Source organism: Oncorhynchus mykiss, chromosome 15, assembly GCF_057628025.1.
Source record: "Oncorhynchus mykiss isolate SJ-2025 chromosome 15, ASM5762802v1, whole genome shotgun sequence".
Classification (NCBI taxonomy): Eukaryota; Metazoa; Chordata; class Actinopteri; order Salmoniformes; family Salmonidae; genus Oncorhynchus; species Oncorhynchus mykiss.
The window spans coordinates 66,280,587-66,304,987 of NC_143036.1; the positions used below are offsets into that span (position 1 = coordinate 66,280,587).

Here is a 24,401-nt window from a genome sequence, read left to right on the forward strand (position 1 = left end):
GTACAAATTACCTCAAACCTGTACCCCTGCACACTGACTCGGAACCCCCTGTATATAGCCTTATTGTGTTACTTTTTATTATTTTTTACTTTAGTTTATTTGGTAAATATTTTCTTAACTCTTCTTGAACTGCACTGTTGGTTAAGTGCTTGTAAGTAAGCATTTCACGGTAAGGTTTACACTTGTTGTGTTCGGAGCATGTGACAAATAAGGTTTGATTTGATATGTGCAGAACACAGAATTCGTCCTGAATATGTACCTGAGCCGCTAGCTAGACTGTGACCCGCTGCATATCTTACAGCTTTAGTAAGCAAACGTTCTGATGTAGGCAGTGGCACTTGCGAATGTGAGGTGAGGAATGTTAGTATGTGGTACGTGTGCACAGTCTAAACTGTGGGTGGAAGCAATATGCCTAGATGCGACTAGTCTGCGGCCGGAAACCAACACGAAGAAGAAGAGACGAAGGGCGGAAGAGACGAAGTGCACTCCGTTGTGGTCCCTTCGCAGTGCTAGCTAACATGGATGCTACAATGGAAAACATCGAACACACGCTACCGCTATACTCTAATAATGCAAAAAAGAAAAGTAAAAAGAAAGTGAATTCAGAATACACGTACAAATGTAAGTAGTCAATTTATCCTTTATATGTTTATTTCGGACTGCAAATGAAGTAAGGAACTCCGAGCTAGTTAGCAAGCAAGCTAGCTACCTACAAAGGGGACATCATGGCGCCTTGTCTCGAATACTTTTTCGAGCAGATTCGTGCGTAGACATCAGACGGCGCGATCCACATTTGTCCTATTAGTCAAAATGTGAATGTTATTTAATTTGAATTACATTGTATATGTAGTGATTTAAAACATATTTATTTATTTCAGTGTCTGAATATGAAACAATGGACTTTGTGAAATTGCGCGTATCAAATCGCTACATGTTTACGGGGAGGAGAAATGCCTCTCGACTGGCCTGGAGGTGAGTTCAGATTCTTATCCGATATCCTCCCAGTACACTTTTTGTTAGATACGTTTTTTCATTTGACCTGTCATTGAGACGAGTCAATGTTTTATGTTTTTAAATCGAAATGATCATTGTGTACCTTTTTGTTGCAGGGCCATCCTCAAACACATGGGCTTGCAGGGGAAGATGACGGCCAGTCAGGCAATGAAAAAATGGGAAAATCTGAAGAAGAGATACAAGGTAGCAATTGCATGCTACATACACTACATATCCAAAAGTATGTGGACACCTGCTTGTCAAACATCTCATTCCAAAATCATGGGCATTAATATGGAGTTGGTCCCCCCTTTGCTGCTATAACAGCCTTCACTCTTCTGGGAAGGCTCTTCACTAGATGTTGGAACATTGCTGTGGGGACTTGCTTCCATTCAGCCACGAGCATTAGTGAGGGCAGGCACAGATGTTGGCCGATTAGGCCTGGCTTGCAGTCGGCATTCCAATTCATCCCAAAGGTGTTCGATGGGGTTGAGGTCAGGGCTCTGTGCAGGCCAGTCAAGTTCTTCCACACTGATCTCAACAAAACATTTCTGAATGGACCTTGCTTTGTGCATGGGGGTGTTGTCATGCTGAAACAGGAAAGGGCCTTCCCTAAACTGTTGCCACAAACCTGGAAGCACAGAATCGTCAAGAATGTCATTGTATACTGTAGTGTTAAGATTAGAGGCCGCGACCGGGAGGTCCGTGGGGCGACGCACCTAGCGTCGCCCGGGTTAGGGAGGGCTTGGTCGGTAGGGGTGTCCTTGTCTCATCGCGGTCCAGCAACTCCTGTGGCGGGCTGGGCGCAGTGTGCGCTAACCAAGGTGGCCAGGTGCACAGTGTTTCCTCCAGCGCATTGGTGCGGCTGGCTTCCGGGTTGGATGCGCACTGTGTTAAGAAGCAGTGCGGCTTGGTTGGGTTGTGTATCGGAGGACGCATGACTTTCAACCTTCGTCTCTCCCGAGCCCGTACGGGAGTTGTAGCGATGAGACAAGATAGTAGCTACTACAACAATTGGATACCACGAAATTGGGGAGAAAAAGGGGTAAAAATTCACAAAAAAAAAAAGATTAGAGGTCGACTGATTAATCGAAATGGCCAATTAATTAGGGCCGATTTCAAGTTTTCATAACAATCGGAAATCGGTATTTTTGGACACCGATTTGGGCCATTTAAAAAAAATTAAAACATTTTTTTTTGTACACCTTTATTTAATCTTTATTTAACTAGGCAAGTCAGTTAAGAACACATTCTTATTTTCAAGGATGGCCTAGGAACAGTGGGTTAACTGCCTCTTTCAGGGGCAGAACGACAGATTTTTACCTTGTCGGCTCTGGGATTCAATCTTGCAACCTTACAGTTAACTAGTCCAACGCTCTAACCACCTGCCTCTCATTGCACTCCACGAGGAGACTGCCTGTTACACGAATGCAGTAAGAAGCCAAGGTAAGTTGCTAGCTAGCATTAAACTTATCTTATAAAAAACAATCAATTAATCATTAGTTATAACCACACATGGTTGATGATATTACTAGTTTATCTACCGTGTCCTGCATTGCATATAATCGATGCAGTGCGTACTGTTGCTCCAATGTGTACCTAACCATAAACATCAATGCCTGTCTTAATCAATACACAGAAGTATACATTTTAAATCTGCATATTTAGCTAAAATAAATCCAGGTTAGCAGGCAATATTAACCAGGTGAAATTGTCACTTCTCTTGCGTTCATTGCGCGCAGAGTCAGTGTATATGCAACAGTTTGGGCCGCCTAAATTGCCAGAATTTTACGTAATTATGACCTAACATTGAAGGTTGTGCAATGTAACAGCAATATTTAGACTTATGGATGCCACCCGTTAGATAAAATACGGAACGGTTCCGTATTTCACTGAAAGAATAAACGTCTTGTTTTCGAGATGATAGTTTCCGGATTCGACCATATTAATGACCTAAGGCTTGTATTTCTGTGTTATCATGTTATAACTAAGTCTATGATTTGATAGAGCAGTCTGACTGAGCGATGGTAGGCACCAGCAGGCTTGTAAGCATTCATTCAAACAGCACTTTCGTGCGTTTGCCAGCAGCTGTTTATGACTTCAAGCCTATCAACTCCCGAGATTAGGCTGGTGTAACCAATGTGAAATGGCTAGCTAGTTAGCTGGGTGCGCGCTAATAGCGTTTCAAACGTCACTCGCTCTGAGACTTGGAGTGGTTGTTCCCCTTGCCCTGCAAGGGCCGCGGCTTTTGTGGAGCGATGGGTAACGCTGCTTAGAGGGTGGCTGTTGTCGTTGTGTTCCTGGTTCGAGCCCAGGTAGGAGCGAGGAGAGGGACATAAGCTATACTGTTACACTGGCAATACTAAAGTGCCTATAAGAACATCCAATAGTCAAAGGTTAATGAAATACAAATTGTATAGAGAGAAATTGTCCTATAATAACTACAACCTAAAACTTCTTACCTGGGAATATTGAAGACTCATGTTAAAAGGAACCACCAGCTTTCATATGTTCTCATGTTCTGAGCAAGGAACTTTATACATTAGCTTTTTTACATGGCACATATTGAACTTTTACTTTCTTCTCCAACACTTTGTTTTTGCATTATTTAAACCAAATTGAACATGTTTCATTATTTATTTGAGGCTAAATTGATTTTATTGATGTATTAAAATAAGTGTTCATTCAGTATTGTTGTAATTGTCATTACAAATAAAGAAATAAAAATCGTCCGATTTAATCGTTATCGGTATTAATCGGCATAGCCTCAAATAAATAATGGAACATGTTCAATTTGGTTTAAATAATGCAAAACAAAGTGTTGGAGAAGAAAGTAAAAGTTCAATATGTGCCATGTAAGAAAGCTAACGTTTCAGTTCCTTGCTCAGAACATGAGAACATATGAAAGCTGGTGGTTCCTTTTAACATGAGTCTTCAATATTCCCAGGTAAGAAGTTTTAGGTTGTAGTTATTATAGGACTATTTCTCTCTATACCATTTGTATTTCATATACCTTTTGACTATTGGATGTTCTTATTGGCACTTTATTATTGCCAGTGTAACAGTATAGCTTCCATCCCTCTCCTCGCTGCTACCTGGACTCGAACCAGGAATACATCAACAACAGCAACCCTCGAAGCAGCGTTACCCATGCAGAGCAAGGGGAACCATTCCGTATTTTATCTAGCAGATGGCATCCCTAAGTCTAAATATTCCTGTTACATTGCACAACCTTCAATATTATGTCATAATTACGTAAAATTCTGGCAAATTAGTTCGCAATGAGCCAGGCGGCCCAAACTGTTGCATATACCCTGACTCTGAGTGCAATGAACGCAAGAGAAGTGACACAGTTTCACCTGGTTAATATTGCCTACTAACCTGGATTTCTTTTAGCTAAATATGCAGGTTTAGAAATATACTTCTGTGTATTGATTTTAAGAAAGGCATGTTTATGTTAGGTACATGTTGGAGCAACGACAGTCCTTTTTCGCAAATGCGCACCACATTGATTATATGCAACACAGGACACGCTAGATAAACTAGTAATATCATCAACCATGTGTAGTTATAACTAGTGATTTTGATTGATTGTTTTTTATAAGATAAGTTTAATGCTAGCTAGCAACTTACCTTGGTTTCTTACTGCTTTCGCGTAACAGGCAGGCTCCTCGTGAGGCAGGTGGTTAGAGCGTTGGACTAGTTAACCGCAAGGTTGCAAGATTGAATCCCTGAGCTGAAAAAATCGTCCTGCCCCTGAACAAGGCAGTTAACCCACCGTTCCTAGGCCTTCATTGAAAATAAGAATGTGTTTTTAACTCACTTGCCTAGTTAAATAAAGGTGTAAAAAAAATACAGATTTCCAATTGTTATGAGAACTTGAAATCGTCCCTAATTAATGGGCCATTCTGATTAATTGGTCGACCTCTAATTGGCATCCTTGTAAAGTTCTAAATAGCCCTGCCCTAGAGACAAATCCTTCATTATCTGACTACCTACTAATACTGTTTATCCTTCTTTTGGGGACAGGAGCTGAAGTACCCTCCCCCAGGGGTGCAGGTGTTCCCCCACAGTTGGCGTTGGTACGATCTGATGAGTGATGCAATGGAGGGGCGTCTGGCAGGCTCAGCCCCCATCATTGGCCCACTCCCCCCGGGCACTAGCGACAGTGATTTTCTCCCTGACGCCCGGCCCAGGAAGAGATCCATGATGGGCGGAATAGGGGTGATGGGGATGCACTGCGACCTGGATGAGATGGACACCGAGAGGGCGACGCTGGAGACCGAACGGGCGGCATTGGAGGGCGAGCGAGAGGTGATGGGGAGAGAGCGGATGGCGCTGGAGAGAGAGCAAGCAGGGCTGGAACGAGAGATGGCCAACCTGGACCGGGAGCGTGCCCAACTGGAGAGGGAGAAGGCAGCGGTGGAGAGGGAGAGGGGGCTGATAGAGAAGGAGAAAGCGCAGGTGGCCAGGGATCGGCTGGCTGTGGACAGAGACAGAGTTCTACTGGCGGAGGGTAGAGCAGCGGAGGAGAACGGTGCGGAAGGACAAAGCTGTAAAACAGGAGGACAGAGGGTCGTTGGGTCGTTGGAAAGAACCGAGAGATTCCTCAAGATGTTTGAAAAGTTGGTTGAACGTATGTGAAGAACAATTATGTTTGTTTACACTAGAATAGAGAATTCAATTGGAAAGTAATTGGATATAATTTGTATTGGTTTTATTTTCTATGAATGTACAAAGTTTTCAATGACAAATCCTTTTTGTATTGCTGTTCAGAGATGCCTGTATGCCTATTGTTATCTGGGCTAGAAGTATTTGAACATGGAACTGCCTAAACAGTTGTACTCAATCAGTTCATTCAAAATCACTTTGCAGCTACACACCTTACCGGTCAATTCTCAATTAAAATGTTAAGCCATTGAGGTCATCAAAACAACTTTATTCAATTGTGGTATTTCCATACAAAGCACACAATAGCAGGCTGTTTCTTCTTGTTAACCCCATCCACACCCAACAGAACCCCCCCCCCCCCCCTCCCCAGTCATACAATAGTCTTGATCTTTATTGATATAGACTATTGTGGTCATAACAAGAACTTTGAAATGTAATATGCCAAATATTGCAGTTCATGTAAAAAAAGTGACTTCAGAATATATTTTTATATTACAGTACAGACTTTACAAATGCTTGTTTAATTGCTTCTTTTATTGCATTGATATTCAAATTGGCGTTCCAGTATGCTTCAGCTTCAATTAGTTTATGCTAGTATCATTTTTTTTTATTTTTTAAATAGTGTTAGATTTCTGTAATATAATTTTTCTCCTTTACAAAAACATATTTAAACAATATTACTGGTTGTCGTGGCCAGTTGTGAACAGACATGAAACAATGTTTGATTGTTGGATCAATAAAATGTCACATTTTCATTGTCTTTTTGTTTGCTTCAAGTTGCTGAACAGTTTGGCTTTTGACAAAGTTATCTGGTGTGTATTTGTGTGTGTAGGAATGAGAGATACACACCATCTCTCTCACTGTGTTATGTATGCAATCAACAGCTGATCAGACTTAAATTAGGCCAGATAGGTAGACACTGTGTTCCGGTGTTTACTGTATGTGCAGATTGCAATTGAACTGAGACTGGACAACTTTTAGGATGTCTCCGTAGGTAAGTGAGTGTATGGTATGTACATATGTCTCGTAGATGTTGAGCTGTGTAAGGATGCTTGTGTATTCACGAGTATTGATCAGTGTGTGGTTAGATGTGGGCTCCGATGGGGACGCGGGGCAGACACACATAGGCCTGTGGGGTCCTGCTGAGGTTGATGGGGTTGCCGTCCAGGCGAATGTCCTCCAGTGCGTTCCTGATGTAGTTGAAGTCTTTCAGGTTGCAGAACGTGTCCTCGTGTATCATCTGAATGTTGTTGCGCTGGAAAACAAGGCATTGGAAGTCTAAGAAAACACTGAAACAACACATTCATTATGGCGCTCTTACCACCACCTAGTGGTTAGTGTTGGACTTGTAACCAAAAGGTTGCAAGATCGAATCCCTGAGCTGACAAGGTACAAATCTGTCGTTCTGCCCCTGAACAAAGCAGTTAACCCACCGTTCCTAGGCCGTCATTGAAAATAAGAATTTGTTCATAACTGACTTTCCTAGTAAAATAAAAATGTATCTATGGGCCTTGAGATTCTGCACAGGTCTGCTGGAGTGGTGGAGAAAAGTACAGTTTAAATATACAATCATTTGCCCTAATAACTGAATGGCAGAGAATTGCCCAGAATGTTTTGAAACAGCTTGCAGAAAGAGGGGATACGGTGGTCAGTTGAGAAAAAATCCCTCTAGTCACCACCAGTGTACACTATGGGGTAATCCTATAGTTCCCACATCCCACTATAGTTCCCTATAGTTCCCACATCACCCACAAGAGGGCAGTAATGAGGCAGGAGTGCAAGTACCTGTAGGTGCAGAGAGCGCAGGCTGTCCGGTAGGGGCACAGGGATGTGGTCGATGTGGTTGTCTGTTAGGTACAGGTACAGCAGACCCGTCATGTCCTAAACAAAACACAGTGTTTACATTTAGAGTGGAGTCATTTATGCCAGACAGTCTCTTACCTGTTTTTGTTTCCCAGCACTCACACATGATTCAACTCATCAAGGGCTTGGTGATTAGTCCATTAGGGGAATCAAATGTGATAATGCTGGGAAAAAGAAAATCAATTGTTTGTAATCCTTGTCAGACCTACATACCTTGAAAGCCTCTTTGTGGATGCCTGTGGCGCCAATGTTGTTGTGGCTGGCGTCGATGAGGGTCATCACGGGCGGAAGGGCAGGAAGCTGTGACACGCCGTTCTCACGGAGCACCAGCTCCTCCAGCACGGGCAGGCCGGAGAACGCATCATCGGCGATGGATGCAATCTCGTTGGCGGTCAAGTCGATCCTCTTCAGCTTGTCTGCAAGAGAGAGAAGGTAAAGTACTCTGACTTCCACGTGGTTTCATTAATTGAAACAGCCATTGAACAGCAGGAAATCTCACAGGCTGTGCCTTTAACATGTGACACCTACTCATCTGAGCGAAGTCGCCCTTGTTGATCTTGGTGATGCGGTTGTAGCGGGCGTAGAAGTGAGTGGTCTCTTTGGGGAGAGGCGGCACGCTCGTCAGCTTCACATCATCACAGTAGACAGAACCACCCAGACAGGTGCACAGCAGGCAAGTAGGCATACCTGGGACAGACAGACAGGACAAGGAAGTAAGAAGGAGGTAGGCGATACACTTGAGAGAACAGTTGCTAGGTCTGAAATGTTGTGTGATGAAGTTTAGGCCACCAGCCTTCGATGCAGTAACAATGGGTTTGTAGAATGGTGGAGACGTGCACTCAGTGTTGATATGATTTGTTTGTTTTACCTCTTGCATCAAGAAATGTTGTCAAGTCTGGATTGGACGCAGCTTTTGATGTGACCAAGATGTGCACATTATGAGGTTTGTTGCTGAGGTGCTATGGTTGAGGTGTAGTGCATTCCCAATGTTAGACATATTGTGTTAATGGTGTTCGGGACAGGTTATAACACAGACGTTTGGTGAAGATGACGATAACAGATGTTAGAGACTCATATCGTAGAGCAACTTGATAGTAAACACATGATACAGACAGACACATGACAGTGTTTGTGACAGGTAAGGACAAGACATCGTGTAACGGACATTACAGATACATATGGCTTCAACACAGTTTGTGGTCAGTTTTAACAGGAGGCACATAAGATTCAATAACCCTATTCAATCAAAACCAGGGTTTCTGGGGTGAAATGGAAGAGACAACTCATATAAAGATATGAGAAAATAGGTTTGAATATGGGAATGTGATAGACCCCATGTACTGTATAGTGAAGTAGAATAGACCCTATAACCCCAGAAGCCTGGTTACAGGTTTTGATTGAATAGTTAGTGTTTGTGCTGGATACTGACCTTTAATGTCCAAGTCAACCTCTGGCAACCCAGAGCCCCCTGAGCCTACTGTACCTCCAGACTCCTGAGGGGTTTTCGGAGTAGTCAGGAGCACTTCCTCCTCTTGTTAGAGATAGAGATGAGGTAGGAGACAGGTTGGAAACAGCATGGACAGTGACACGACAACAAGTGCTGTTTGCCACGGTGACAAGTCACAAATAGCAAGGGAGTTGTGTTGTTGTCGTTGTTTATGACACATTTAACTGATTCAATTAGGTAATAGTTAAATGGAATCTTGGGAATGGATTTTTAGAGTTAATCAAATGATGTTATGTTGATATATGTTTAATATAAATACAGTTGGAGTCGGAAGTTTACATACACTTAGGTTGGAGTCATTAAAACTTGTTTTTCAACCACTCCACAAATGTCTTGTTAACAAACTATAGTTTTGGCAAGTGGGTTAGGACATCTACTTTGTGCATGACACAATTCATTTTTCCAACAATTGTTTACAGACAGATTATTTCACTGTATCTCAATTCCAGTGGGTCAGAAGTTTACATACACTAAGTTGACTGTGCCTTTAAACAGCAATTTCCAAACTCCTGAAGGTACCACATTCATCTCTACAAACAAAAGTACGCAAGTATAAACACCATGGGACCACGCAGCCGTCATACCGCTCAGGAAGGAGATGCTTTCTGTCTCCTAGAGATGAACGTACCTTGGTGCGAAAAGTGCAAATCAATCCCAGAACAACACCAAAGGACCTTGTGAAGATGCTGGAGGAAACAGGTACAAAAGTATCTATATCCACAGTAAAATGAGTCCTATATCGACATAACCTGAAAGGCAGCTCAACAAGGAAGAAGCCACTGCTCCAAAACTGCCATAAAAAAGCCAGACTACAGTTTGCAACTGCACATGGGGACAAAGATCATACTTTTTGGAGAAATGTCCTCTGGTCTGATGAAACAAAAATAGAACTGTTTGGCCATAATGACCATCGTTATGTTTGGAGGAAAAAGAAGGAGGCTTGCAAGCCGAATAACACCATCCCAACAGTGAAGCACGAAGGGTGGCAACATCATGTTGTGGGGGTGTTTTGCTGAAGGAGGTAGGAAAATTATGTGGATATATTGAAGCAACATCTCAAGACTTCAGTCAGGAAGTTAAAGCTTGGTCGCAAATGGGTCTTCCAAATGGACAATGACCCTAAGCATACTTTCAAAGTTGTGGCAAAATGGCTTAAGGACAACAAAGTTTTTTTAAATTTTTTTTATTTCACCTTTATTTAACCAGGTAGGCTAGTTGAGAACAAGTTCTCATTTGCAACTGCGACCTGGCCAAGATAAGGCATAGCAGTGTGAACAGACAACACAGAGTTACACATGGAGTAAACAATTAACAAGTCAATAACACAGTAGAAAAAAGGGGAGTCTATATATACATTGTGTGCAAAAGGCATGAGAAGGTAGGCAAATAATTACAATTATGCAGATTAACACTGGAGTGATAAATGATCAGATGGTTATGTACAGGTAGAGATATTGGTGTGCAAAAGAGCAGAAAAATAAAAATAAATAAATAAAAACAGTATGGGGATGAGGTAGGTGAAAATGGGTGGGCTATTTACCAATAGACTATGTACAGCTGCAGCGATCGGTTAGCTGCTCAGATAGCAGATGTTTGAAGTTGGTGAGGGAGATAAAAGTCTCCAACTTCAGCGATTTTTGCAATTCGTTCCAGTCACAGGCAGCAGAGAACTGGAACGAAAGGCGGCCAAATGAGGTGTTGGCTTTAGGGATGATCAGTGAGATACACCTGCTGGAGCGCGTGCTACGGATGGGTGTTGCCATCGTAACCAGTGAACTGAGATAAGGCGGAGCTTTACCTAGCATGGACTTGTAGATGACCTGGAGCCAGTGGGTCTGGCGACGAATATGTAGCGAGGGCCAGCCGACTAGAGCATACAAGTCGCAGTGGTGGGTGGTATAAGGTGCTTTAGTGACAAAACGGATGGCACTGTGATAAACTGCATCCAGTTTGCTGAGTAGAGTGTTGGAAGCAATTTTGTAGATGACGTCGCCGAAGTCGAGGATCGGTAGGATAGTCAGTTTTACTAGGGTAAGTTTGGCGGCGTGAGTGAAGGAGGCTTTGTTGCGGAATAGAAAGCCGACTCTTGATTTGATTTTCGATTGGAGATGTTTGATATGGGTCTGGAAGGAGAGTTTAGAGTCTAGCCAGACACCTAGGTACTTATAGATGTCCACATATTCAAGGTCAGAACCATCCAGGGTGGTGATGCTGGTCAGGCGTGCGGGTGCAGGCAGCGAACGGTTGAAAAGCATGCATTTGGTTTTACTAGCGTTTAAGAGCAGTTGGAGGCCACGGAAGGAGTGCTGTATGGCATTGAAGCTCGTTTGGAGGTTAGATAGCACAGTGTCCAAGGACGGGCCATCACAAAAGTCAAGGTATTGGAGTGGCCATCACAAAGCCCTGACCTCAATCCTATAGAAAATGTGTGGGCTGAACTGAAAAAGCATGTGCGAGCAAGGAGGCCTACAAACCTGACTCAGTTACACCAGGTCTGTCAGGAGGAATGGGCCAAAAGCTTGTGGAAGGCTACCCAAAATGTTTGACCCAAGTTAAACAATTTAAAGGCAATGCTACCAAATACTAATTGAGTGTATGTAAACTTCTGACCCAATGAGAACGTGATGAAATAAATAAAAGCTGAAATAAATCAATTTCTACTATTATTCTGACATTTCACATTCTTAAAATAAAGTGGTGATCTTAACTGACCTAAAACAGGGAATTTGTACTAGGATTAAATGTCAGGAATTGTGAAAAACTGAGTTTAAATGTATTTGGCTAAGGTGTATGTAAACTTCCGACTTCAACTGTAGGTACATTGGAACAGTGTTCTTAGCTGGAATTGGAGATTCATACTTGTCAACCACAAATCCTTTGAAAAGCATCTCTTGACCAGATTATTTGGTCACATTCTCCTGTCCAAATATGGACATGGCAGCAGAGCATGCTTTCTGCCAAAGTTTTTGGGACCTTTACCCCTGTTATCCTTACACATATGATATGATGGGTTAATACCATAGAGATCTGTTTTCTTATTATTTCTTTGTTTGGTGGTACTGACCTTCTTCAGGGTCAGGGATTAATGTGACCTCTGACCCACCAGAGTCGGAGCCCCCAGGCCCTGAGACCCCTGAGGTGCCAAAGGCCCCGGACTCCCCAGAAACACCCGATGCCTCCTGGGGGGTAGTGTCAGGAATGAGGGGCAGCTCCTCCTCTTGTTAGAGCCAAGGGGAGGGTTTAGGAGACAGGTTAGTGCTTCTCATGGGATGGGATGGGATGGACTGTCAATCAACAACCATTCAATCAGACAATCAATCAATCATTCTCAAACATGGTTTGACAGTGGGTTAGGTTGACAATGATTAGGGACTTATGGTAAGTAATGCAATGAAATTGGTAGGACAATGATTGACGTTTACAATGACAATGATACTGTAAGTGACAAAGCAATGACACAGGGTTTACAATGACGACACAAGAAAGCATTATCAATCCACATTTAACCAGCACAAAGCAGTTAAATGAAAAGGCAAATTTATAAATGCAATGAAATCCCATATAGTCTTAGCTTATCAATCAGTGCTTGGAACCGTATTAGGTTCACAAGGCCACTATAGGCCCAACCAACTATCTGTATACTTCTACAGTGTAGTCTGTATAAGTATAGGTACTGACCTCCAGATATAATTATTATTCCTGAGTCCCCGGAACCTCCAGAACCTCCGGAACCCCCAGTACTGGAAACCAATACGTCCCCGGAACCCCCTGAGCCTAGGAGGGTGCTGGAACCTCCAGAGCCCAGGGAACCAAGATCCCCGGAACCCCCAGAGCCTCCAGAACCAAGGTCCCCAGAACCCCCAGAGCCTCCAAAACCAAGGTCCCCGGACCCCACAGAGTCTCCGGATCCAAGGTCCCCGGAACCCACAGAGCCTCCGGATCCAAGGTCCCCGGAACCCACAGAGCCTCCGGATCCAAGGTACCCGGAACCCCCAGAACCAAGATCCCCAGAACCTGCTGAACCAATTTCCATGGAACCCCCTGAGCCTCCAGAAGCCAAAAGGTCCCCAGAACCGGAAGCCAAAAGGTCTCCGGAACCCCCAGAACCTCCGGAAACCCCAAAGCCACCGGAACCCCCAGAACCCGTGGAACCCCCAAAGTCCCCGGAGATATGAAGAATGTCAATAGGACTCAGGCGCAGCTCCTCCTCTTGTTAGAGACAAGATTAGGTGTTAGAAGAGACAGGTTAGAGCAGAGTGGACCATGATTCAGTTTAGGGCTAGTGAGTCATGTTTACAATGATGATTAGGAGACATTATAACAAGTTAATGAGATTTATGGTTGAGTACCACACATTTAACTAATGTCAGACAGTTAAATGGAACTCATGCATTTGGAAATGACGAAGGATGATTGTAAAAAGGGGTCGATTTGCATGGGTAGGCGTTAAGAGGGAAGGTTGTGTGTTATGTATCCCTGTCAGTACTGGACACATACCTTCCTCTCCCTGTGTGTATGGACTCATAGTGTGAGGTGACAGAGTGGATGTGCTGTGGATGTGTGTATACAGACCTCCCTGTGTATGGGCTCATAGTGTGAGGTGACACGGTGTATGTGCTGTGGGTGTGTGTATGTGTGTATACAGACCTCCCTGTGTGTCTGGGCCCATGAGTACCCCAGACCCCCCTGAGCCTTGGGGGATGAGCTGGGGTCTTAGGGGCAACTCCTCCTCCTCCTCTTCCTCCTCCAGTGATGCAGGGCCCCCAGGACCAGGGTAGTTATAATTTGGTGGGGCCAGTGTGCCAATCTCTATCTGTGGGAAAGACAGTAACAGAGGAAGTCAATGCTAATGCAGGAGTTGTGCCACTAGAGAGCGCCAGAGACCACCAGAGAGCGCCAGAGACCACCAGAGAGCACCAGAGACCACCAGAGAGCGCCAGAGACCACCAGAGAGCGCCAGAGACCACCAGAGAGCGCCAGAGACCACCAGAGAGCACCAGAGACCACCAGAGAGCGCCAGAGACCACCATAGAGCGCCAGAGACCACCAGAGAGTGCCAGAGATTACCAGAGAGTGCCAGAGATGACCAGAAAGTGCCAGAGACTACCAGAGAGCGCCAGAGAGCGCCAGAGACCGCCAGAGACCACCAGAGAGCAGTAGCCTCACTTACCGAGTAACCGGAGGCTTCAAAAGCCAACTGTCGCTTATAGACCGGAAGCTCTACGTCTTTTGGTCCAGACGTGCAGAGTGTGAAGCACTGATTTTGAGTTCAATACCAGTAATCATCTCATCAGTACCCAATTTATGTCACAGGACAACGTTATGTATGACCATGCTCAATAGGCAATACATCTTAACAGCGACCAAACAATAATTAAATATTTGGATACAACACGAGTAGCTAAAGAGTGCCCAGGAAAAGGATCAGGGACATGAGGACTTCTAGACATCCTGACTTCTACCATTCAGAGAGAATAGAAGACAGTTATAGTATCAGTCATTCACAGGTGTAGCATAAAAGGGGCACCTCAGGGCTATGCTGTTTCACCTCTACCATTTATATACAGATGACTGAAGAAGCAACCAGGAACGGAGAGACATCATTGTGTATGCAGATGACTCAGACATAATAAACCTCCTAAATGATCATGACACTGGTAATGGCCAAGTAGTGGAAGACTTGGTATATTGCTTCCTATCTACAGGTGAATGTTGAAAAAAAATTGAGGACATGAATATTGATTTGAGGAAGACCCTCAAGGGTTGCCCCCCCCCCAAAAAAAAATCCCAGCCAGGAATTGGAAAATGTGGATACAAATGTCTGGGTACAATTTTGGACCACAAACTGAGATGAGAGAAGAATACAAGTGCAATCTGGGTAAAGGCACAACAGAAAGTGTTTTTAGTAGGGAAACTCCACCTTCCAACCAAGGAAACAAGACTATTCTCACCCTGTTTTACAGATTTCTCACTGTTACCACATTCTCCACGGTCTGTTGGTTTGTAAACATAACTGTAAAATGTTTGGTCAAAATTAACAGGATAGTGAGCATTAGTTCAAACATCACAGGTGTGGCACAAACCCACTTTTTGTCACTAAACAATAGGAACGTCCTCTAAAAATTAAACATCATTTTCATTAAAGTGGAAGTTCAGTATTTTACAATTTAATGTAAGAAACTTCCTCACCCTGAAAGTAGTCTATGGACTAGGAAAAACCGTAATCCATGATTTGTTTTCTTTAAAAATACCTTTTCAGTGTGACGAACCATTCGACAACTTGTGAAATACCGAATCTCCCCTACAATTGACTATTGTGGGTTTTTAACTTGGGAACTGCATAACCTGCACAGTAGGCTTACCTATGGCAGTGGTGCCTTGGTAGGATGCTCTGTGACAATCACTTCCTGGGTCAAGTGACAGGATATACTCATAGGGGTCACAGTCAGACAGTACATGCAAACCGAAAAATGGAAGAACCCATTGCAAATGGAAAAGTTAGAATGGCTACAGTGTGAAAATGTTGTAAACATGTCAAACCTAACCCAGTTGAGATTGTCTATGACAAAATGTAAAGAGGTATTTTGCCATTTATGAGCAGTTTGTGGGTTTCATGTGGAATGATGACCACAGCAGGTGTTTGGTTTGTTTTAGAAAGCAAATAAACAGTCACACTACATGGTAGGCTTACATCTAAAGAATATCTCTAAAACTCAGTCTGTTGACCTTCCACCTCTCCATGTTCTCACAGTCCTCAGAACCCAATGAGGAGTGTGTGTGTCAGAAGGTCAAAGCATTTCCACTCAAATGTACCAAACAGACGGCCGAAATATGCAATGTCAAGAAGTCATATTGAAATCCTAACGGCACACTTTCCAGAAGCGGTCTTTGGCTGTAAGAGGGCTCCCATAGTACGTTCTGATAGTGCCTCACAGCAAAGCACGACACACTCATTGTTTTAATACCAGTTATGATATCAACTGCATCTTTCTACTGTGCTTTAAGCCATACATCTCACCTCCTAAATAGATGAACATAATGCAAAACTTCCAACACAGCTACATGTTCCTATGTTATGTAATGTGGAAGAGAGGGGTAAGAACTGTCATTCTTGCTTGTTTGATGTTATGTCTGGCCTATGCCACCTGACCACAATGCATTTTCTTGCATGTAAAGCAGATATCAGAAAATCAGACAATAAATAAATATCTACTCTCAACTAATGTTAAGAATGTGATAGACACTTCAAGGGGTACCTGCCTTCATTGTCCTTGCTATTCAGCAAACCACCAGAGTAATGCCATGCATTTCTATTATTAACCACACAGGGGCGCTGAAACCCCACAATGTGAAAAAGGTAATATCTGACTCTCTTACACCCATGGCCTGATTCTATCTTCTAAAAGAGGGAATGGTCCTTATGGAACCAAGAGACACATGGTAGCTGCAAAAAATGCATATTTCACTCCACTTATCTCAACCAATGTTGAGAGAAGCTGTCCATTGACTTTCACTCCATGTCAAGCAGATTCCTAACCTGAGGTAGCCTGAGACTTACCTAAAGGCAACTCACCACAGATTCCTAACCTGAGGTAGCCTGAGACTTACCTAAAGGCAACTCTCCACAAAGTGTATGTTGCTGTATAATGAAGTTCCTAAAAGCAGATACACATTTAGATGCATGGAAAGGCATGTACAGTAAAATGGGGACGTTTGTAAATGTAGCCACGTAGAACGGGTATGAAATTGAAAATGCACGTTTTTGAGAGTTTGGCAGTGACAGAGTTTAGGAGACAACAAGGTAGGCCTTTGAGTAGTCTTGCACAGAGTTAGTTTGCTTGCTGCTGATGCCCCTCCTCCTCCTCCTCCCCCCAAAAAGCAAACATACAAACTCGGGAGAAACGAGAGGCGAAAGCTTGGCTACTCAAAAAAAAAAAAAACTCTGGGAAACAACGTGGAAATACAAAATGTGCAGAGAGAAAGTTTTGAAGTTCCATAATGTGAAATAGAGGAGCTGATTTGAAGCATACAGATCTTTCTGTGCAGCATTGCACTCTTGCTCACTCACAAACATTATTTTCTGGTCTCGCCAATGCATCTCTTTAGAAACTTCACAACTCTAGAGAGATCTATGCATAATACCACCACTCTTCTAAACCAAGCTGTGACACCCTAAAACATATCACGAAACCAACCAAGGAGTCCCATTTACCACAAAGTCCTAGCCTCACAGAATGGTTTATATGTTGGGTCATTGTCAGAGTGTATACCACATATGATCACCCATTTGGATGTAGTTTATTTGCACAGATAAAACTAGTAAGTTAAAACAATGTGCAGGAAGAGGCTGAATGGGTTTGTCTAGGAGTCTTCTAGTTGTCAGACAATATCAGGCTTGTTTAGGTCCAAGAAGATATACAATGGAACCCAAAACCGGCAAATGGAATTAATAACTTTAGAATATGTGTATTGGTACTCCATGCTAATAGGGGTGAAGTGGTATGTTGGAAAGTGCTTCTTTACAAATAAACAAGAATTTTAAACAAATACGGTGCATTTGGGAAGTATTTGTACCCCTTCCGTTGTTTCACATTTTGTTACGTTACAGCCTTATTCTAAAATTCATTCAATATTTTTTTTCTCATCAATCTATACACAATACCCCATAATGAAAAAGCTTTTTTTGGTGTGGAATTTTTAGCAGATGTATAATAAAAAAAAAATAGAAAATACCTTATTACATAAGTATTCAGACCCTTTGCTATGAGACTCGAAATTGAGCTCAGGTGCCTCCTGTTTCCATTGATAATCCTTTGAGATGTTTCTACAATTTGATTGGAGTCCACCTGTGGTAAATTCAATCGATTGGACGTGATTTGGAAAGGCACATACCTGTCTATATAAGGTCCCACAGTTGACAATGCATGTCATAGAAAAAACCAAGCTATGAGGTCGAAAGAATTGTCCATAGAGTTCCGAGACAGGATTGTGTCACGGCACAGATCTGGGGAAGGGTACCAAAAAATGTCTGCAGCATTGAAGGTCCCCAAGAACACAGTGGCCTTCATCCTTCTTAAATGGGAGAAGTTTGGAACCACCAAGACTCTTCCAAGAGCTGGCCAAACTGAGCAGAAGGGCCTTGGTCAGGGAGGTGACCAAGAAACCGATGGTCACTCTGACAGAACTCCAGAGTTCCTCTGTGGCGATGGGAGAACAAGCATCTCTGTAGCATTCCACCAATCAAGCCTTTATGGTAGAGTAGCCAGACGGAAGCCACTTCTCAGTAAAAGGCACATGACCACCCTCTTGGAGTTTGTCAAAAGGCACCTAAAGACTCTCAGACCATGAGAAACAAGATTATCTGGTCTGATGAAACCAAGAATGAACTCTTTGGCCTGAATGCCAAGCATAATTTCTGGAGGAAACCTGGCACCATCCCTACATTGAAACATGGTGGTGGCAGCATCATGCTGTGGGGGTGTTTTAAGCATCAGGGACTGGGAGACTAGTCAGGATTGAGGGAAAGATGAATGGAGCAAAGTACAGAGAGAGATCCTTGATGAAAACCTGCTCCAGAGCACTCAGGACCTCAGACAGACGCAAAGTTTCACCTTCCAACAGAACAACAACCCTAAGCACACAGCCAAGACAACGCAGGAGTGGCTTCGGAACAAGTCTCTGAATGTCCTTGAGTGGCCCAGCCAAAGCCCGGACTTGAACCCGATCGAACATCTCTGGAGAGACCTGACAATAGCTGTGCAGAGTCGCTCCCCATCCAACCTTACAGCGCTTGAGAGGATCTGCAGAGAAGAATGGGAGAAACTCCCCAAATACAGGTGTGCCAAGCTTGTAGCATCATACCCAAGACTCGAGACTGTAATCGCTGACAAAGGTGCTTCAACAAACTATTGAGTAAAGGGTCTGAATACTTATGTCAATGTTTTTTTTTATTTTTTTTTATTAATAAGTCAGCAAAAAAATATAAAAACCTGTTTTTGCTTTGTCATTATGGGGTATTGTGTGTAGATTCATGAGGAAAAAACAATTTAATCCATTTTAGAATAAGGCTGTAACAAAATGTGGAAAAAGTCAAGTGGTCTGATTACTTTCCGAACGCACTGTGTGGTTTCAATGGCCGGCATATGGGACTGTACACACATGTACATCTGTATACATACGTTCCATCTGCCTTTGTGTAATGTTCTGTGTGTCTTTCTCAGGGCCCACTGCCGCTCTCTACAAAGGCCAACTTCGCTCAATGATGGCTTCATGATGACACAAGATACATTGCAGCCACACCGCAAAAACCTAGACTTACCTAGATTTTTTTTTTACCTAGATTTGTTCTGTTGTATTGAGGAAGTAAACATGACTTGTTTTGAGTTTCTCTCACTCACCCAGAAAATGCATTTACTTTTTTTTTTTTTTTGACTTCCCCAGGAAATACAAGACTTGTTTCAATCCTGCCAGTGCACTAAAATAATTTACCTTGGTGGTAAGACATCAAGTTAATGCATTCTAATGGTAAGAAACACAATATCTATGTAAGATCAAAACATTTTGCAGAGAGCTTGTTTACAATATGTTGTCCATTGAAAGGCTTTCTGCTATAAAGTTTGGTGACCTTACACGTGACGGAGGACTTAAACACTTGGCTCACGTTTAGGGTTTAGCTAAGTGGGCTAATAGGGACTTGTGGTGCCCAGATGACCCGTGTTCAGCACGCGTGACCTATAAATTGATGAAAACACTAATCCCTGTCCACATGCAGCAACTGCCAAACACAAGGTCATAGGTCACCTAAGTGATCAGAGGTACACTGTCTGTTTGTTTTCAAAGCAACACCACAGACTTTAATTTGAGAAATAGCCAAAACAATGGCAAAGTTGTCATGTATTATGATGTAATAAATAAAATGCATATGCAATGATTGTATTTAAAAAAAAACTTTTGTGGATCTTATGTGAAATTGCAGTATAGATCAGAATTCGCTAAAATATTTATAAGTAAAATTTGAGATGAGCTTGATTTAACTTGAAATGTGAACTTTTGGGACTATTCTATTGGTTCTATTGTAACGGGAAAACTAAATGAAGTGCAGTTCAGGTATTTGAAAGTGTTTTCCATACCTGGCTGTATTTGACCCAGGTCTGGTATTAACATCTTTAAGGACACCACTAGAGGCTAATAACAATCAGTTATAAACAGAATAAAGCTACGCATTTTTATTACATAACTTCACTTGTTTTCCACGAGTGGCCCCTAGCACTGTCTCTAAAGCTGCTATTCTGAAGCTGCTTAGAGGTACCATTTAAATAGACCAAAGAGAGCATTACAAGCTTCTATTTGCATGTTGCTGATGCAATGTGACCTGTGACCTATTCACAACAGACACATACTCTACAGTGCTCTAAACCAAGTCAGCTCCTGTTCTAGGAGTGTCTGCAAAGGGCTGCACCAGATCAGTAACTCTGGCCTTGGATTACAGTTTACAGGAGAAAAGTGTGACGCTTCTTAGGGTTAGGGTCAGATGAGCTGCAGAATTAAGAAAGGCAATAGAGAGCTGGAAAGAGAAAGCAGAGATCATAGTTGAGTCTCCTCTGACTTGGTGAGGGAGGACTCCTTCCAGTCTGCATGATCCCCTTTCCCACTCTACATCCTTATTCCTAAATCTGCCCTCTCACCCTTCAGTAGCCAACTGTATCAAGGGAAAGCGCTGCCACACACTAACAAATATTCTAAAATCGCACTGAAAATGTTAATCATGTGAGAGCGATCTAGAGTATATTTTCCCCAGCACACACACACCACTGAAGAGAAGGTCTGAAGGGAACTGCTGGAGTTTTTCCTGTCTTCTATCTACACTATTGTCAAGGGTTTGTTTTCTTCTGTATCAGTTTCTCTTTCCCCTGAATCATTCCAAGGCTTTTGGATTAATGTGGTAATTTAACAGATGGGATTATCCAAAACAACTCACACGCACACACACACACACACACACACACACACACACACACACACACACACACACACACACACACACACACACACACACACACACACACACACACACACACACACACACACACACACACACACACACACACACACACAATGCATTAACATCACCTTCCTCCATCAAACTGAGCCATTAGAACATTCTCTGAGATTGCACATTGATAAACCAGCAGACTAATGAACGACTACAACATTGTTTTGTACACAGATCCCTCATGTTATAATAGCCAAATGTGCATTGGATTGTGGGACTGACTTGGATGGTGGCATACCACATCGGGTTCAGTTTACATGGTTTGGCTCAAGGGGAACGAGTCGAAAATCTGATCCCGCTGTTGAGCCTCATGCCAGCCTGACATAGTTTTGGCATTGTGTCTTTGTTACAAAAGAAAATAAACGGGAACATTGGCTGAAATGGGCTGTTTTAGTGTTCTCTGGCCAAACCTGCATTGCAGACTAGTTGCATCACATCCAACTTGGGCCGTTGAAGGCTACTTCTAGCATGGGCAGCGCTCTGTCTGCTCACTCTCCTCTTTCCGCCATTTTGGACTCATTTGGGTGCTTTTTATTGTTCAGATTGTTTAATGTCCGACAGAACCCTCTGGCCCACTTACAACCCTTTGGGTTCTGGCTAGCACAGAGCAGTTTGGCCCATGTTAGCATGCCGATGTCAGACCTGGGCCAAATGTGGGTTAGAATTGAACTTAACAACAAGGGCTATAATATCCTTTGCCACATAGGCCATCGGTATCTACAGGCTACTGTAGAAGGTACTAACACCTCTCACAAACAGAAACGCCACTCATTGACTTTGATCCATACTTGCCATACTAGTTCCATGTCTAATGTAGCTACATTCCTGTCCTAATTGTATCCCTTCCCCAGCCCTTTATGAATACATTGTATGCAAGTGAGTTGAGAGGCTCGAACCCTGCAGCTGTATTTATTTATTTTATTTGTATTTAACATTTATTTAACCAGGCAAGTCAGTTAAGAACAAATTCTCATTTACAATGACGGCCTAACACGGACGACGCTGGGCCAATTGTGCGCCGCCCTATGGGACCTGTAAGGCTTGCGGAACTAGTGGCAGTGAAGTCAGACGCAGGAGAGCAGAGATAGGTAGAGATAGGCAGAGATAGGTAATAGCCGGAGCAGTTTAATTACAAAACCCACGGCAATACGAAAAGAACCTACATGGGTACAAAACCCGACACTCACCAGTAACATAACGTACAAGCACTTACAAACAAACAATTCCACACAAGGACATGGGGGGAACAGAGGGTTAAATACACAACAATTAATGATGGAAATGGAAACCAGGTGTTTAAGAAAACAAATGGAAATTGAAAAGTGGATCGGCGATGGCTAGAAGACCGGTGACGCCGACCGCCGAACACCGCCTGAACAAGGAGAGGAAACGACTTCGGTGGAAGTCGTAACACTCCCAATCACGGCCAGATATGATACAGCTGTATTGCTCAATGCATACATTTCAATCTAACCCCCCACCCTACCCCCCAGCCCCAACACACAAGCACAATATTTTCATGCATTTTTTTCTTCTCCCCTCAGGCAATTTGAAATATTCTGAAAAATGGGCAGTTTAAACCAGCAGTGACAGTAAATCAGATGTCTCGTTTTGTAACATTGATAAACAACTGATCTAACTGACACATAGACATAAATATCCAGGTGGTAAGGGCAGGCTATAGGGCCTGCCCCCTATTGTGGATGAAGGGTTTGACCATGCAAAATGGCATCACGATGAACTGGATAATAAACCCAGAACCAACCAAGTAGTAAACCCAAAGCGGGGAAAGATACACCTGCTTTCAGAGTCAGATTGAGTACTCGAGTCTGACAATTGCATTGTATGCAAGGCTTTTGGATCCTATGGTCTATACTCCATCTGTCCTGTTTATTTTGAGAAGAAGAGTTTTAATTGGGCCAATGTAAATGAGATTTAATTAGATGTAATTGCTTGAAATAAAAATGTGGTAATTTAACAAGTGATTATCCGAAGCAACACACATGCATAAATGCACACACGCTCACATGCACATACGCACACGCCCACATGCACATACGCACACGCCCACACGCACACACACTCTGCATTAACATCACCTTCCTCCGTCAAACTGAGCCATTAGAACATTCTCTGAGATGACGTAATCTGCAAAACTCATCAAATTCGAATCACTCTCATTAGAGAAAAAAAAGTTGTGATATCATATACACATTGATAAACCAACACAAGACCAACAGTATTGTTTGTAGTCTACAATCTAATCCCAAAGGGGGGGGGGGGGGGGGGATACACCTGCTTTCAGAGGGAAATTGAATACCTGACTCTGACTAACGATAAAGATTTTCGACATAGATGAATAAAATTTAATTGTATGCATTATTCTCTGTCTGAAGACATTGTAGCTGAGGAAAAATGTTCACTGAGCCCATCAAGTCTTGTCTACAGACACAGCAACGGCAGTATTTGACTCCGAATGCTACACGGCTGTAATAGCCCTAGATGTAATCTAATAACCAGAGTTGAGAAGCATGGAACCTCTAATCCCACGCAAATCAAAACTCAACTTCTCCCTTCAACCATTGCTCTTCCTAGAAGAGTTAAAAAGATGTCTCTCAAAAACGTTCAAGACTCCCTAGTTTCAGTCCATGCATACAGTACAATCCATCGGTGCCAATCAACCCTTGAGGGGGAGTGAACGAGTGCAGTTTGGAGAGAAGGGGGAGGAAAGGGATACATGGAATTGGGCCAAAGTGACAAGCGTTGAAAACTACAGTCAGCTATGAGCATTCAAACTAATAAGCAGGAAAACTTGTGAGGTTCTTTCTGACATTTTGGTCCAATTGCTTTTTTATTCACATAGAGTTGCTTTTTAAGTGGTCTTTTACAAGTACATTTACAATATAATACAAAAATCTGAAGGTTCTATCTGCTCAAACAGCTGTCCATTTGGTGCTATAAAGTTCTATATGCAATCCAATCACACAATGCTGGGTTGTCAATCAAAAATAATTGTATGTGACTGTATACTTATTGAGTCGTGAAAGAGGAAGACATCACAAAACAGTTCTGAGATCTGGGACTTGAAAATACAAATGATCTCAAAACGATACATTTTGCAGATAAAAACATATAGTCCCAAGTCCTTGGGTCTCGAACTCTTCCAATGTTTCATTAATGCAGATTCCATCATCAAGGCTCAGGATACTGTGGGGTGTAAAGCCATGATAAGTCCCCATCAACGAATTCAATTGCTTTATTACGTCATGAGAGTTGGTAAGTAAACACACACAACAACAAAAAACACAAAAATGA

The 24,401-nt window shown here is 42.8% G+C and overlaps 2 protein-coding genes across 7 annotated transcripts in view; one reads left to right on the forward strand and one right to left on the reverse strand.

Annotated features, from left to right (window-relative positions):
* LOC110490575 (uncharacterized) lies at positions 1-6,419 on the forward strand. The gene is made up of 4 exons (XM_021564005.3): positions 1-621; positions 879-972; positions 1,110-1,197; positions 5,023-6,419. Exons 1-4 carry the CDS (start codon positions 417-419, stop codon positions 5,635-5,637), a joined length of 1,002 nt encoding a protein of 333 aa, XP_021419680.3. The 5' UTR covers positions 1-416; the 3' UTR covers positions 5,638-6,419.
* The window catches only part of LOC110490574 (epiphycan), a 24,490-nt gene continuing 6,000 nt past the window's right edge, over positions 5,912-24,401 (reverse strand). For 2 of the 6 annotated variants that reach the window (XM_021564003.3, XM_036944943.2), the window contains exons 3-10: positions 13,682-13,847; positions 12,713-13,243; positions 12,099-12,251; positions 8,957-9,058; positions 8,056-8,214; positions 7,741-7,943; positions 7,450-7,545; positions 5,912-6,919 (exon numbers count right to left, since the gene is read on the reverse strand). In XM_021564003.3, coding sequence (XP_021419678.2) covers positions 6,749-6,919; positions 7,450-7,545; positions 7,741-7,943; positions 8,056-8,214; positions 8,957-9,058; positions 12,099-12,251; positions 12,713-13,243; positions 13,682-13,847 — 1,581 coding nt within the window. In that variant the 3' untranslated portion in view covers positions 5,912-6,748. The remainder of the gene's footprint in view (positions 6,920-7,449; positions 7,546-7,740; positions 7,944-8,055; positions 8,215-8,956; positions 9,059-12,098; positions 12,252-12,712; positions 13,244-13,681; positions 13,848-24,401) is intronic. The other 4 variants (XM_090200881.1, XM_090200882.1, XM_090200879.1 and 1 more) reach the window with 3 other exon arrangements.

Bases quoted from the DNA above. Each gene is read 5' to 3' on its own strand.
- LOC110490575 (XM_021564005.3), top strand. From the start codon at position 417: ATGCGACTAGTCTGCGGCCGGAAACCAACACGAAGAAGAAGAGACGAA. The intron at 973-1,109 runs GTGAGTTCAGAT...TTTTTGTTGCAG, and splicing joins GCCTCTCGACTGGCCTGGAG to GGCCATCCTCAAACACATGG. The intron at 1,198-5,022 runs GTAGCAATTGCA...TTTTGGGGACAG, and splicing joins ATCTGAAGAAGAGATACAAG to GAGCTGAAGTACCCTCCCCC.